General features: G+C 36.9%; 1 protein-coding gene across 1 annotated transcript; it reads left to right on the top strand.

The window, feature by feature from the left end:
• Positions 1 to 2,332: 2,332 nt before the first annotated feature.
• Positions 2,333 to 3,129, top strand: LOC111914365 (oleosin). The gene has a single exon (XM_023910118.3). It carries the CDS (start codon positions 2,350 to 2,352, stop codon positions 2,938 to 2,940), a length of 591 nt encoding a protein of 196 aa, XP_023765886.1. The 5' UTR covers positions 2,333 to 2,349; the 3' UTR covers positions 2,941 to 3,129.
• The last annotated feature ends 13,380 nt before the right edge of the window (positions 3,130 to 16,509 follow it).

Raw genomic sequence — 16,509 nt, 5'->3', positions numbered from 1 at the left:
TTACCATGCAAATTCACATGGTGCCTTCATTGTAACGATCACCTATTCGATGTGCCGGTAAACCACACACACTCCATCAAACTATGATAAACAATGAATCACCCTTTGCCACCTTTTCTTAGAACCAATTAGTGTGCCGGTAAACCACACACGCTCCACTAACTTCTTAGCAAGGGTGCAAAGTGTAATTTTATGTGATTGCATCAATTCACTTTTCCTAAAGTAACTAAGATTGGGAAATTTTAAAATATGTGTAGTTACTTTGTATTTCCTATTATACTTTTAATGAGAGGATGAGGTTGCCCTATCCTACCCGTTCGGCTAATGACCCTCCACCGATCAAGCAAGCGGTGGGTGTGAGTGTACACCCATTAAGCGCCATTTTATAGGCCGCAACCTTATACCCACCTTATAGATCGGCTTCGTGAATGAGGCCTACTAACGGTAAGACTAGCATTTTAGTCATACATACATATATATATATATATATATATATATATATATATATATATATATATATATATATATATATATTAATCTTGTAATATTATATTAGTATAGGGTTGTATTTTAAACATTTTAAAATCTAGGGTTTGAAATTTAAATTGTCTAAATTAAAACTTTTAATTACAAAATATAAATTTCAAAACTTGAGGACAAGTTTTAAACATTTAAAACATGGAGGATCAAATAACAAATAATTTCAATTAACAATTAATTTCCTAATTATCTATATTTGATTTATTGAAGATTTCTTGCAAGATAATTACCAAAATAATCAAAATAATTAATTAATTATCATATAAGGAAATTAAATATTTTATTAGTTGATAAATATCTTTAATTAGATCAAGATTATAGTCATATATATCAAAAAATCGGATTAGGGTTGATCTAATATGATTAAAGTAAGTTTCCATAAGATAATCATGAAGAAATCCCGAATTTGGCCATTCCTGACGCTTGGACTCGCCGAGTGCACCAAGGGACTCGCCGAGTCCACTATGGAACTTGCCGAGTCCATGACTCAGAAACACAAAAATCGAATTTTGCAGTTTAGTTTCAGACAATTAAGCAACAATTTAATGAAAACCAAGCTAGGCTCTGATACCACTGATGGGTTTTAGCCATAAGAACTTTCCTATGTGCGCATGCAAAACCCTAATGCTTGGATCTAGGCTTTCTAATCAAACATGCTTTGAATCCAAGACTTCTAATGACTATTTAGGTGTAATAACAATATTGAAACAGATCTAGAATCATACCTTTGAATTCCTTGTTGATCTTGTTGTCTTGGAGCTTCTAGAGTCACAATTGTCACTCCTCTAATGACTTACAAACACCAACTAGCAAGGAGGATGATTTGGGAGAGAGGAGAGGGGAGGAAATCGGCTAGGGTTCTCTTACTTTAGATGAAGTTCCAATTTCCTTATGCCATAGGGTCTATTTATACTTGTAGACTCCTTAAGGGTTACAACCTAAACCCTAATTGGATAATCTTCTCTTAAGGCTATCCAAATCCATTCCTTAGATAACCCCTTGGACGATTTGAAGCAATCCTTAGCTTCTAGAATCCGTCCAAACATATCTATATGAATTTACAGTCTAAAGTTTAACTATTAAACAATTGACAGTTTATACCCTCTTATTTAATTAATCTCTCTAAGTCACCAAATTAATTCCAATTAATTCTATGACTTATATTAATCAAATAACAATATATTATTCTTTATATTATTCTCATAATATATTAATAATATTTACTCTCTCTTAATAAATCATCCTATCAAGTTGCTATGGTGAAGGCAACCCAAAAGGACCATGCACAACCGGGTCAAATACTTGCCTAATATAGTTGCAGCCTTAGACACTATTCCAACAATAGGTTTTTATGTTGATATTATATAGTTTCATGATCATTAAATTCTTCATTAATTTTTTTTATTATTGAGACATATTTTATTAAACTTTATAAAACATAATATATTATAAAAATATTAATAAAATATATAAAATAAAATAATAATATATTAATCAATTAAAATCTAATAAAATAAAATACATTATGAATACCTAAAAACAACTAGTAGAGATTTTATTATTATCTACCTTCTTAAATTCTTTTTACAAAATCCTTTTATATAAGTTTCAAAATTTTCAAAGTTTGTCCCAGAGAAAAAGTACCATACACAACAATCGCTATTCCCAAACACTCCAGAAGTGAATGAAACCTGTGCTTCATGCAAAGCCTCGTATGTCCAAGTCATCACGCACGTGTCATCACCATATATCTTCCCTTTCATCTTTAAAAACCCCATCTTTCTTCCACCTCTTCCATCATTACAAATCATGGCAACTACTTACGACCGTCAGCACCACACCGCCCAACACCACACCGCCCAACCCCACTTCCGCTATGACCGCACCACCGGCGATAAACTCCCTTACCCGCAACCAGGTCCATCCGGCAGCAAAATAATGGCGATCATGGCCTTACTTCCAATCGGCGGGATCTTACTTGGCCTAGCGGGAATCACCCTCGTCGGAACAATGATCGGACTTGCTGTTGCTACTCCGGTGTTCATCATTTTCAGCCCTGTTATTGTCCCTGCGATTTTAACAATCGGCTTGGCTGTCACTGGGTTTTTGACTTCGGGAACTTTTGGGTTGACTGGGCTGAGCTCGTTGTCGTACTTGGTGAACCTGTTGAGGCAGTCAACACCGTCGCTTCAAGATCAGATAGACTATGCGAAGGAAACAGTTCAGGATGTCGGAATGTATACTGGCCAGAAGACGAAGGAGATGGGTCAGACGATTCAGCAGAAGGCTCATGAGATCGGACCTCAGGGTCAGACTGGTCAAGGGCATCAAGTTGGTGGAGGTGTTCATGTTCAAACTGCTGGAGGGAAAGAAGGTGGGAAAGTTGGTGATCGGACTTGAGGATTTTGAAGATTTAAAGAGTGTCTGGGAATAATGTTAATTGTAATCTTTTAGTTGTGTTTTCGAATGTTTGTTTTGTTGTACTTTTTTTTTTTCTGGTGGTATAATCGTTTGTTGTACTTATGTGTGTGAAGATTTGGTTTTCATATGATCGGTTGTTTTGGTTGAATCAAAATCAGGTTAAATGGAGATTAATCGTCACCTCATATATATGTTACAATGTTTAATTAAACTCATCGATTTATGCAGTTGATAAATTTTCGGTAACAAAATGAATACCACGAGTGATCATTGGAAAGTCGTTAACTAAGATTCGCAACAAATTAAACATTGATGTACATTTTGGTACGATATAGTTTCAAGAGCAGTAATGTAATACGACTACTTTTTGTTTGAGAGTTCAAATTCTATGATAAGTAAAGGTATGGATTTAATCGGATATTTACAAATATGACTATGTCTTCGCATTTATTTTGTAAAGAGTAAATTACATGATGGGTGTTTAGGTTAATTTGCGTGTTTTGGCGATAACTTATTGTTATTATTTTTTTTTTGATTATTTTTTTATTTTTGGCGATAACTTATTTTTTTTAACTAGATCTTTGTTTTTGTTTTTGTTGTACTCTTGTATTTTTCACCTAAAAAGTCGTTATTAATATATATATTTTTAATTATTTTTATTATTTGTGAATTTCTTTTTAATTTATTATTATAAATTTATGATTAATCTAGAAAATTACACACCGTCCAATTTCTTCTGAAATCCTTTATTTTTCGAGTAAAATGCCATCGAAAAACAAATACCACATTGAATCCATTCAAACAATAAATCAGATCAAAATTGGTGTCCAATTTCTTCTGAAATCCTTTATTTTTCGAGTAAAATGCCACCGTAAAACAAAAACCGCATCGAATTCATTCAAACCAAAAATCAGATCTAAAATCAAAATTGGATATCAAATCCAAAACAGAAATCAAATCTAAAATCTTAACTAAAATTTAAACTAGAATCGGTTCTAATGAATCTAAAATCTTAACTAAAATTTAAACTAGAATCGATTCATTAGAGCTAGACATTCAATCTAATCAAACAATAAATCAAAGGTCTGTACTTGGTAAGTTGTGATCACATTCAAGTGAGTTCACATGGATTTCTGTAATGATGCCAAAATCTTGGAAGTGAATCTACTATCTCTATCAGAGATGATAAAAATTAGCACTCTACGAAGTTTGACAATTTCCCTAAGGTAAGTCCTCATCAGCTTCTGGCTTCCTTGATTGGTACGAAGTAGTTGAACTTAGTTAATTTGGCGACCATTACCCAAAGAGTGTTGTAACCACTAAGGGTCTTGGGCCGTTTTGTGACGAAGTCCATAGCAATTTGCTCTTACTTCCACTCAGGAATCTCCAGTTGTTGTAGTAATCCCGATGGATTTTGATGCTCTGCCTTGACTTTAGAACAAGTAAGGCACTTGCCCCACATAAAAAACAATTTTAGCTTTTATATTAGACCACCAATACAATTTCTTTAGATCCAAATACATTTTTTCGGAGCCAGAATGTACATGATATATTGATATGTGAGCTTTTTCCGGGACTAAGCTTCTGATGTCACCAAACTTTGGTGTCCAAATATTGTTCATGAAATAACGCGTTTCGTCATCCTTAACCTCAAAATGTTTACCCATTCCCCGCAAAGCTTCTTCCCGAACATTCTCTTTTTTCAGATCTTCAAGCTTAGCTTCACAAATTTGTGGCTTGAGGTTGGAATGGATGGTCATAGTCAGTGCTTTTACCCGTCGAGGTTTCACATGTTCTTTGTGACTTAAGGCATATGCTACAAGGCTTGCCTGGCCCGGATGATACTAAATTTCACATTTGTAATCATTAAACAACTTAATCCATCTTCATTGCCTCATGCTCAGTTCTTTTTTATCGAAGATATAATGGAAAATTTTGTGATCAGTGAAAGTAGTACATTTGGTGCCATACATGTAATATCTCTAAATCTTCAAGGCAAAGGCTATAGCTCCCAGGTCGATATGATGGGTTGTGTAGTTATTTTTATGAATTTTGAGTTGTCAAAAGAGGCATATACAATAACCTTGTATCTCTAAATTACTTCACACCCCAATCCTTGAATTGACACATCACAGGATACAATGAAGTATTCAGTTCCTTCTGGTAAGGATATAATTGATGCTCTACACAACATCTATTTCAACTTTTGGAATACAACTTCCTACTTATCTCCCCAGTCAAATTTTGTTTCTTTTTGTGTTAATGTAGTGAGAGGCTTAACTATCTGGGAGAAGTTTTCTAGTAGTAGCCCCCAAGGCCTAAGAACTGGCGCACTTCTGTTGACGTCTTTGGTGCATCCCAATTCTTAACTGCTTCGATTTTCATAAGGTCCATATGTAACGAACCAAAATTTTCATTTTTAATTACCCAAAAATACTTTCCACAAACCATGAAAGCCCGAATACAATTGTTTTCAAAATTCATATCAACTACAATTTTAAATCAAAACATCAGAGTGCCCCATAAAACGCTTGAGAGAGAGTGTACGTCGCGCCATCAAGCCTTGCCCTTGCCCTTGGGCTCAGATGTACCTGAAACAAATCCACTAATTGTAAGCTAATGCTTAGTGAGTTCCCCCGAGCATACCCCACACACAATCCACATAACACATATCATATTGTCTATAAAAGCTACATATATCATATAACACATGCATAAAAACATATAAGGATGTTGTGGGACCCTCCCAAGGTCTTACTCTAGGATGTCAAGGGCTCCTCCACATGGTCTTACACCTAAGTGCCATGGGCTCCACCATGGTTTTTAGCTCGAAGCCATGGGCTCCCCCACATGGTCTTACATCCAAGTGTCATGGGCTCCTCCCATGGTCTTTACATGAAAAGCCGTGGGCTCCCCCACATGGTCTTACATCCAAGTGCCATGGGTTCCCCCATGGTCTTCACAGCAAATACCACATATATAGCTAGCATAACATAATGCATAACTAACTATCATACCACATATCTCTACAACAATAAGTGTACCACATAACGCAAAATGGGCCGACCTTGGTACCTTAGACCCATTGGTATGGTGAGGAGACTCACCTCTCGCAAATGTTGAACTAACAAGCTAAGATCAGATAAATCCCACGTGTTGCTCCAACTCAACAGCCTATAGTCATCATATAATTGACTTGTCACAATCCTGTATTACCATAGTTATCCTCAAAGTCAACCCTAGTCAATCTTGGTCAAAGTCAAGGTCAACGATCAATGTTGACCTCAACTCGTCGAGTGCATCCAACAACTCGTCGAGTTACCCGAGTAACTCTTCAACTCGCCGAGTAACCTATGTAACTCGTCGAGTTCCTTAATATATAGAAGGCCGAAAACCCATGCAGACCAAAAGCTCTAATCCCTCACTGAAATCACCCCAAATCTCGAAAATGGGTAAACCCTACCCGAATCGTCGAGTCGACTAAGGGACTCGACGAGTTCCTTCAGTCCTTTATGTGTTCAGTCCTTTCAAGTGGGATGATCCAAGGTCCCAAAATTCAGATCCAACTTCTCCTAGTGTGTTTACTACGTAAAGTTGCAAACTTTACGTTCATGCAATGCCTCACAAGGCTAAAACACCAAAACTAAGATTCCTACAAGGTTTTTGTGCATGAAAAGGGCCTAAGTTGGATAAAGTGAGCAAATTTATGTCATTTAAGATCTAGAGATGTCCAGATATGGAATCATATCCTTGTGATAAGTCCAAATCTGAATAGGACACCCTTTTGGCACCAAAAGTGACCATTTACTTCAAGAAAGGAGATCTAAGCAGCTAAAGGTCAAGATAGTGATTTGGAAAATTAGGCCATGTATGGGCCTTAGATGATTAATTGGTTTTGGGCCTTTTAGATTGTAGGTTTAGGCCTTAGTCTTGCACCAAAATAGGTAAGGGGTAAAATGGTCTTTTTACCCTAAGTATGGATTGATAGTTATAGATTGGAATCCAATTGTTAATTGTGTGTCATTTGATATTGATAGTTCAGGGATTTGTCAGATCAGGAGCCAGTGATTATCAATGCGATTCAACAGTATGAGGTGAGTTTCCTCACTGGGTTTAGTGGGTCGACGTCACACATGCCGACCCATGATTATGCTATGTTAGTATGCTGGTTGTCTGCGTGACGCTTGCACGTGTTATGTACCTGTATACTTACCGAGCGGGGCCCGATGACCATTTTGTATGCTATGTATATTTGTGATTATTGCATGTGTATATGTTTATTTGGTATATATTATATGTATGTTGGGCGTGGCCCGATCTGTATACCGAGAGGGGCCCGATGTCGGATGGGGCCAGATGACAGGTGGGGCCGATTATGTGCTCATTACGTATGGTATGTGGTATTTTGGGGAACTCACTAAGATTTATGCTTATAGTTTTCAGTTTATGTTTCAGGTACTTCCAATTCCAAAGGGGAGGGCTCAGGATGATTGCTGGGCACACACCACTTCGTTCCACATTTTCGTGATTTATTCTGGTATGTCATGATGATTGATACATTGTTTATCTGGATTTGTATGAAAACTCTTTTGGAAAACAGGTTTTATTAATTTGAAAATGAAAATTTTGGGTCTTATTTTTGGGACGTTTCAAGTTGGTATTAGAGTCTTAGTTTGAGGGATTCAGACATACTCTTGGGTGTGTCTGAATTCAAGAAAGGGTTTGGTGCATGAAATCAACCAAGCTCAAGTAAGTTTTCCTAAATTACCCATAGATGTTATCTGATATGATTTGATATTTGAATCTGTGAATCACATGCTACTTTGGGCTAAGGATATGCTCAGTGTTTGCATGATAGGATGCTATGAGAGATGCTTTTGTATGCCTATTGTATGAGCTTGTAAACTCGCATGCTAGTACTGATCAATTAGTGATAGGCTGGCCTGATTAGGTGATTCTTGATTCTGGTTACTTGATGCTCGAATGTTGCTTGCTTTGTGCTTTTAGGAGTTCTTACTAACTTCAGCTAACTAGTAAACAAATATGCTAAGTTACATATTATAGAAACTAAATATTATAGAGGGTTAGGTTTTAACTCTATTGCGTAGCTCTTTTTTGAGTCCAACCATTGCAGTGTAAGACCTTTAATTCGAATAATTATCTGGTTTTAGTGATATGTAATTGTATTCTTGAGCTACTTAGAGGAAGCTAGCAGGAGTTCCGTCTGGAACTGATGGCGGAGAGTGGTATGGAGTTTTCCATAGGAAAACCTAGGGTGAGATCTAGTGTTAGGAGCCTTATATGTGAGGGGAAGTTGTATGGATATAGAGTGAGTTGGTGGAGTCAAGGCAATCTTTGAGGAAAGTACGGATAGATGTGGAAGGTAGTATGGGCCCGTACTACTTGAAGCAGAGGATCCGTACTCGATTCAAGGAGAGTTGCGATGAAACCAGAAAGCTTGTGGTGTTTGTGATCCCTCGATATATATTTTTGATGCGTATTCTGATGGTTTGTATGGTCTATATCCAGTATGGTGACATTACGAGGCAGACATGTTGACAACTCTGGTGCTGGTGAGGGCTTGGGCTCAGGTTCTAGAGAAGGGAAACTAGATGATCAGACAAAGTAGTTCATTACGTCTGAGGTTACGTGCTGCATTCTCAAGTAGACTCCTGTGATCTTCATTACGATCAAGGAGAATATTATGGAGTTACTAGAGGAGCGTTTGGGTTCTTTCTATACTGAGATGATGACCTTGATGGAGGCGCGTTCCTTGTCCTTCAAGGAGTTCCGGTTATGTGGAGCTCTAGATTATCATGGGGTGAAGGACCCGATAGCGAATTGAAGGTGGTTAGCGGATGTTGCTAAAGCCTTCTCCACCAATAGTTATCCTGATGAGGCAATGGTTAGGCTTGCCTCCTGTCTTTTGGAGGACATGGCACAATATTTGTGGGAGGAGGTCAGTCATGCAGTGGGTGATGATTCTGTTAATTCGATGACCTGGGATGATTTTGTGACTAGCTTCAGGGCTGAGTTCATGTTAGTGATTGAGGTGTAGTAGTTGGCACGAAAGTTTCAGGATTCCCGCCAGACTACTAAGACGGTGGCTGAGATCATCGCTATGTTCCGGGAAAGGGCACTTTTGGTTCCGCAGTATGTGGCGGATGAGGAGATGAAGAAGGCTTGGTATCATGAGATACTGAGGAGTGACATTCAACAGTTTGTGAGCCGATTAAGCTGCAAGACGCTGGATGATATGATAACGTGAACTAAGGAAAGGGAGATTGATCTGGAGATGGATAAGAAGAGGAAGATTGAGTATGTGTCGAGTACAAAGGGTTCGGGCAAGAGGTCCAAGGTATCTGATTCTAGATCGGGAGGCATCAGGGTCGTAGCTTCTATGGCAAGTGTATCAAGGTGCACGAGGGAGCATACATGGTGGGTGGTTCTGGCTACTTCAAGTGCTGCCAGACTGATCATCTTATCAAAGATTTTACTGCTACCACCAGCATGTTGGATTAGGTGTCTAAGCCCATAACTATAATAGGTATTTAGTTGACCCGAAAAGTAGCATGGTACATTTGGGTTGCGACTGTCTTCAAGAATTTGATAGGATGGATATTTCAAAAGAGGCTATTGTGATTTATTAATATATTGTAAGTATAATATATTAATTGAGAAATCACATTATTTAATTAGTATTGGTCAAGAATTAACTTGGAACTAATTTAGTGATCAAAAGAGACTGATTAAAGTTACGAGTACTGGTTAGGTAAATCAATAATACTTATAGTTGGACCCCTGATCCATGTTAACTAGGGTTGGAGTAAACCTATATGAGAGTCCATAAATGTTTAGCCCAAAATTCCTATGTAATGTGAAGATTTATGGTGAATTAGGGTTTGCATGGATGAAATCCTAAACTATAAAAGTAACCCCTAAATCCCTAAAATTGGCCCCCCCATACACACTAAAGTAGAAGCTAGCCGATTTTGTGTTCCTTAACCTCTATATCAAGTTATTCCCTTTGTTCTAGGCTTGTTGTAAGACATTTGAGGCATCACACTTGAGGAGCTAAGCTCCTAAATGCCAAAGTTCTACTGGCTACATCAAAAGGTAATCTTCTAACTAGTTTTATGATTCATATATCAAATTTTGTATGCTACTTTAGGCTTCATGCTTTGGAAACCAATATTCCATGTATAATTAGAGAAAACTTAGATCCAAAGCATTAGGGTTGTATGTGCACTATAGGAATGTTAGAGTACATAAAACCCATCAGTGGTATCAGAGCATAAGGTGTTTTCTATTATATTGATGCAACTGTTTGATTTTCAAAGTTGAAAATATGACATTTCTGGCCATTTCCTGATGAATTCAACGAGTCCTAAGAGGCACTCGGCGAGTTGGCTAAATTTTCCCATGAACTCAACGAGTCCATTGTCTGGCTTGAAGAGTTGGGTCATTTGTTGGCAGAATTTTCGAGTTTTTTTTGCCTATTTTGGATTAGGATCATTACCACAAACTGTTTTTGTTCATAAAATATTATTTTACTAATGTGGTAATGGTTATCCCCATCCAATAACATGGTTATTGACAATTTTAAGATAATTACATGATTTTGTGAAAAAACTAATTATTTGTAGAATTGGAAATTGTCATGCTACATGAACTAAATTGCGTCAATTGGTAAATGATAAATTATGTGATAATTGTATTAGTTTAAATTTAATCTAAATGTTTCTTGAAGAATTTCATAATTTATCCTCAAGTTATGAAATATGAAAAGTCGCATTCATGAATCATTAAATCTTTAAGTTATAAAATTCCAAAAGTCTTGAAGAGTCTCATAACTTGTACTCAAGTTATGGAGATTGGAAAGTCACATTTATGTAACATGAATTCTAAAAATCAAGAGTTTTGAAGAGTTTCAAAACTTTTCCTAAAGTTTTGGAATTTGGAAAAGTTTCATTTATGAAACTTTAATTCCAAACCCTAGAATTTTAAAAGTTTGAAATTCAACCCTATACTATTATAATATTAAAGTTTAATACTTATATATATGTATAAAACACGTCAGTCTTACCGTTAGTAGGCCTCATTCACGAAGTCGGTCTATAAGGGGAGTATAAGGTTACTGCCTATAAAATGGTGGTTTAATGGGTGTCCACTCTCACTCACCTCTTCCTTGACTGGTGGTGGGTCATTAGCCGAACGGTTAAGAGAGGAAATTAATCCTCATTAATGAGTATAATGATATTATTAAGTAACTAAACTTTTATAAATTCCCAATCTTAGTTACTTTAGGAAAAATGTTAAAATGGTGCTATCCCATGGAAATTGCACTTTGCACCTTGCTAAGTCGTTAGTGGAGCGTGTGTGGTTAGCCGACACACTAATTTGGGACTAGCAACGGTTGCAATGGGTAGATTGATGTTAATCATGGATCAATGGAGTGTGTGTGGTTAACCGGCACATTGATCAAGTGATATGTAGCATCATGAGTACCAAGCATACTTGCATGGTTATTCACACTTTGTTTGTGATCCTCGGTATCCTAGTCACAAACTTGAAGGGCATTATCAAGATTTAAACATGCCATTGAAAAGTTCAATAAATCTCAAAAGAATCTAGGAATTTCAATTCATTTAAAAACTAAATCTTCATTTTTGTTTTTCATGTTGGAAATTGGTAAATCGTCATTTACGTACCTTCAAATATTTTAAAATTGGATTACGGCGTCCCTCTTCCGAATTGTAGAATATTATGTTGGGTCCTAGCCTTAATATTTCATTTCGGGGTGTTATCTTAAGGATCCTCATCTAATCTAAACTTTATCTTTCTTTTCAGATGTCTACGTCAAACAATGCTTCCAACCCAATCCCTTTCGGCTCTTTCTCTCTCATGAACTTATGTGGGAGGGTCATCTTTGATGGATCGAACTTCAATGATTGGATTCGAAGCATCCGCATGGCCATTCGATACGAGGACAAAGAATATGTTCTCCATAGAGAGCTAAAGGAGATTGATGAATACACGCTACTCATGAACAGATTGTTGAGTATAAGACTCATGGGAGGGACACGACAAAGATGTCGTGTATTATAATTGTTACCATGACCACTGAGCTTCATACGTCTTATGAAGACTTTTGGCCTTATGAAATGCACCAAGATTTGATGGAAAGGTACCATCAAAGGGCTCGGTAGGAAAGGTATGAAATCATTGCCTCCATGATTAGTACCAAAATGAAGGATGGAGAGTTTATCACAGCCCACTCGCAGAAGATGCAAAGGTTTGTGGACCGCTTGCTAAAGTTGAATGTCAATTTCGATGAAGAGTTGACCATTGACATTATCCTACACTATTTGCCTCCTTTTTATGATCCGTTTCGTATGACTTATCATATGAACAAGGAGGAGGTCACTCAAAGAAAGCTTCAAGGTCTTTTGAGAAATGCTGAAAGCAGTTTGAAAGGAAAATATGTTGTACCTACTCCTACTGTTGCTACCCCTGTCTTCGCAAATAGACATGGGAAAGGAAAGAAGATCAAGGCTCCTTCTAAGAGCCACAAGGGAAAGTCCTATGATGGATCCTCTTATAGTGGGACCAAAGTTGGTTGTGCTAAACCTTCTTAACCCAAAGGAAGCAGAGTGCTTCCATTGTCATGAAATAGGGCACTAGAAACGAAGCTACCCAAAACTTGCCGGACATAAAGGATGGGAAAATCAAGCCCACCTTTGCAGGTATTTAGACTATTCTATCTAATAACTGATCACATGTTAATTCTTGGGTCCTTGATAAAGGATGTCATTTTCATATTTGTTCTCATTTGCAGGGTCTAAAAAAAATAGGGATGTGGAGCACGAGAAGATGAACTTGATCATGGGGAATAGGAAAAGGTCGCATGTCACCAAGATTGGAGTTTATTACTTATTTCTTAGTAGTGGGTTAAATTTAGAATGGAATAATTGTTGCTACTCGTCTGATACGGCGAGAAATATTATTTCTTTTCATGGTTTGTATAAACAAGGTTTTACGTTTTCGTTTAATAATGAAATTGGTTCAATAAATGCTTATTATAATGGAATTTTTATTTCGAAGCATTGGCTTGTAATGATATATATGAAACTATGATGGTTGTAGATAACTTAGGAAATAATGTGTTTCATATCGATTCGTTGAATGGTTTGGACAAAGCATCCTTATGGCATTGTCGGCTTGGACATGTCAACAAGAAACATATAGCCCAAATCCAAAAGTATGGATTGCTGGAGTCATCTGACTTAAATTCAGATGACAAGTGTGGATCTTTTGGAATGGACAGATGACCAAATCACCCTTCACTGGTTTTTGTGCAAGGGATGAGGGTTTGTTGGATCTCATACACACCGATGTGTGTGGACCCTTTAGATCCGCCACTAGGGATGCTAACCGCTTATATGTGATTTTTACTGATGATTTTAGTAGATATGGCTATATTTACTTAATCAAGCCTAATTCAGAAACCTTTGAATAGTTCAAAGAGTTTAAGAACGAAGTAGAGAATCAATTGGGCAGGAAGATAAAGATATTGCTATCCGGTCGAGGTGGAGAGTATCTTAGTATCGAGTTCCACGACTATCTTAAGGAATGTGGAATTGTTTCACAATTGACGCCACTGAAGATGTTTACATGAATCTGCCTAAGGGTTTTTTCGTTGCAAAATATCCTAATAGAGTGTGTAAGCTTGAGAAATCCATTTTATGGATTAAAGCAAGCATATCATAGATGGAATCTTTGTTTCCATGAGAAAGTCAAAGAGTTTGATTCTTCGAGAAGTGAAGATGATTCTTGTGTATATGTCACAGCTAGCGGAAGTATAGTTAGCTTTCTGGTGTTGTATGTGGATGGCATACTATGTTGGATTAGTGTCTGAGGCTGTAACTATATTTGGTAAGTACTTGATCCGGTTGTGCATGGTCCTTTTGGGTTGCCTTCACCATAGCAACTTTATGGGGTGATTTAGAGAGAAGAGATATTATTATTAATGTATTATAGGAATAATATGTTAAAAGAATATAATATTATTTGATTAATATAAGTCATAAATTAATTAGGAATTAATTTGGTGACTTAAAGAGATTAATTGAATAAAGGGGTATAAACTGTCAAATGTGTGAAAGTTGTATTTTGAGCTAATAATCCTTATGGATATAGGGTTGGACGATTTTAGGGATATGGATCACCTAGAAATTGTCCAAGGCCTTATCTAGGAAAGGACTTGGATTGCTTTGAGGCTAAGTTGTCCAATTAGGGTTTTAGGGTGAAACCCTAGGAGCTCACAGTATAAATAGACTCATAGGGTTGAGGAAATCGGCACCCTTGTGATTGGAGTAACCCTAGAGCCGATTTTCCTCTTCCTCATCTCTCTCAAATCATATTCTTGCTAGTTGGTGTTTGTAAGCCATTAGAGGAGTGACATTTGTGACTCTAAGCTCCAAAAAGAAGAAGGTTTTCAAGCAAGCAACTCAGGGTATCATTCTAGATCTGTTTTCATATGTTTCAATTGTTGGTTTACATTAGATCTAGCCATGAAAGTCTTGGATATGTTGCATGTTCAATTAGTGAAACCTAGATCCAAGCTATAGGGTTGTATGTGCACATAGGTAAAGCTCTTATGTCCAAATCCCATCAGTGGTATCAGAGCCATGATTGGTTTTAATTGAATATGATGCTTAACTGTTTTACTTGCTGAACATCATTTTTTTCTTTCCCTCTGTCGACCCAACTCGGCGAGTCAGTGTTTGGACTCGGCGAGTTTGCCCTACTCGGCGAGTCCAAAGCTTGACTCGGCAAGTCTAAGCGTCAGACAGAGGATAATTCGGGATTTTGTTGCTGTTTTGTCTTGGATTGATACCTAAATCGTTTTATTATGTAAAAATCCGAATTTTAACTTAATTTAATGGTTATCCTTGACATAAATATAGATAATTTCAAATCTTTTAAATATTGATTATTTATATGATAAATATTGGACTATTTAAGATTATTTGGTAATTATCAAATGACTAAAATTGGATTAGGTCAAATATAGATAATTATGAAATTAATTATTTAATTTGAATTATTTGTTATTTGATCCCTATTGTTTTGAAAAGTTCAATTTTATCCCGAAGTTTTGAAATTTGAATTTTGTGATTAATAGTTTAATTTAGAAGAATTTAAATTTCAACCCCTAGAGTTTTACAAGTTTAAAATTCAACCCTATACTATTATATTATTAAAAGCTTAATAAATATATATGTAAAATTAAAATGCTAGTCTTACCGTTAGTAGGCCTCATTCACGAAGCCGGTCTATAATGTGGGTATAAGGTTGTTGCCTATAAAATGGCGCTTAATGGGTGTACACTCACACCCACCGTTTGCTTGACCGGTGGAGAGTCGTTAGCCGAACGGGTAGGATATGGCAACTCTCTCTCATCATTAATAAGTATAATGAACCTATAAAGTAACTAAACTATTTTATAAAATTCCCAATCTTAGTTACTTTAGGAAAAGTGAATTGATGCAATCCCATGAAATTGCACTTTGCACCCTTGCTAAGAAGTTAGTGGAGCGTGTGTGGTTTACCGGAACACTAATTGGTTCTAAGAAAAGGTGGCAAAGGGTGATTCATTGTTTATCATAGTTCGATGGAGCGTGTGTGGTTTACCGACACATGGAATAGATGATTGTAACAATGAAGGCACCATGTAGATTTGCATGGTAATTCACACCCGCTTTGTGATCCTCGGTATCCCAGTCACAAACTAGAGGGGCATATCGAGATTTAAACATTCCATTGAAGAGTCCAATGAATCTCTAAAATCTAGGAATTCTCAATAAAACTTAAGCTTATGTTTTCGTGGTGAAGAATTAGTGAATCGTCATTCACTTACCTCCAAATTATTTGCATGATTGGATTATAACATCCCTTTTTTAATATGTAAATAATGTTGTTGGGTCCTAGTCCTAATTTTTCATTTTGGGTGTTTAATTGGGGATCCAAATTCTAATCAAACTTTGTCCTTTCTATTTGTAGATGTCGAACGCAAACAACGCTGCTGCTTACTCACTCACGTTAATGAGTCTTTTCCAAAAGGTGACATTCGATGGTACGAACTTTAGCGAATGGATAAGATACATTCGCACCATTGCACACTACGAGGACAAAGAGTATGTCCTCGACGAAAAGCTCAAGAAGGTCAACCCGGAAATCGCTACTCCCGAAGAGATGGCTGTCTTTGAGACACATGAACATGATGCAACGAAAGTTCATTGCATCATGATAGCCACTATGAACCAAGAATTCCAAAAGTCCTATGAGGACATGTCTCCGTATGAAATGCATCAAGACTTGATGGAGAGGTACCACCAAAGCGCGATGCAAGAGCGCTACGAGATCATCACTAACATGATCACCGCTAAGATGGGAAATAGAGAATCGTTGACTGTGCGCTTGCAAAAGATGCAACGATATGTTGATCGTCTTTGCAAGTTAAATGTTAACTTTGGGGAGGATTTG

This window comes from Lactuca sativa, chromosome 3 (genome assembly GCF_002870075.4).
Source record: "Lactuca sativa cultivar Salinas chromosome 3, Lsat_Salinas_v11, whole genome shotgun sequence".
Classification (NCBI taxonomy): Eukaryota; Viridiplantae; Streptophyta; class Magnoliopsida; order Asterales; family Asteraceae; genus Lactuca; species Lactuca sativa.
Note: the sequence above shows the minus strand (reverse complement) of the source record. Positions and strands in the feature narration are given on the sequence as shown.

Coding starts and splice junctions, on each gene's coding strand:
- LOC111914365 (XM_023910118.3), top strand. CDS start 2,350: ATGGCAACTACTTACGACCGTCAGCACCACACCGCCCAACACCACACC.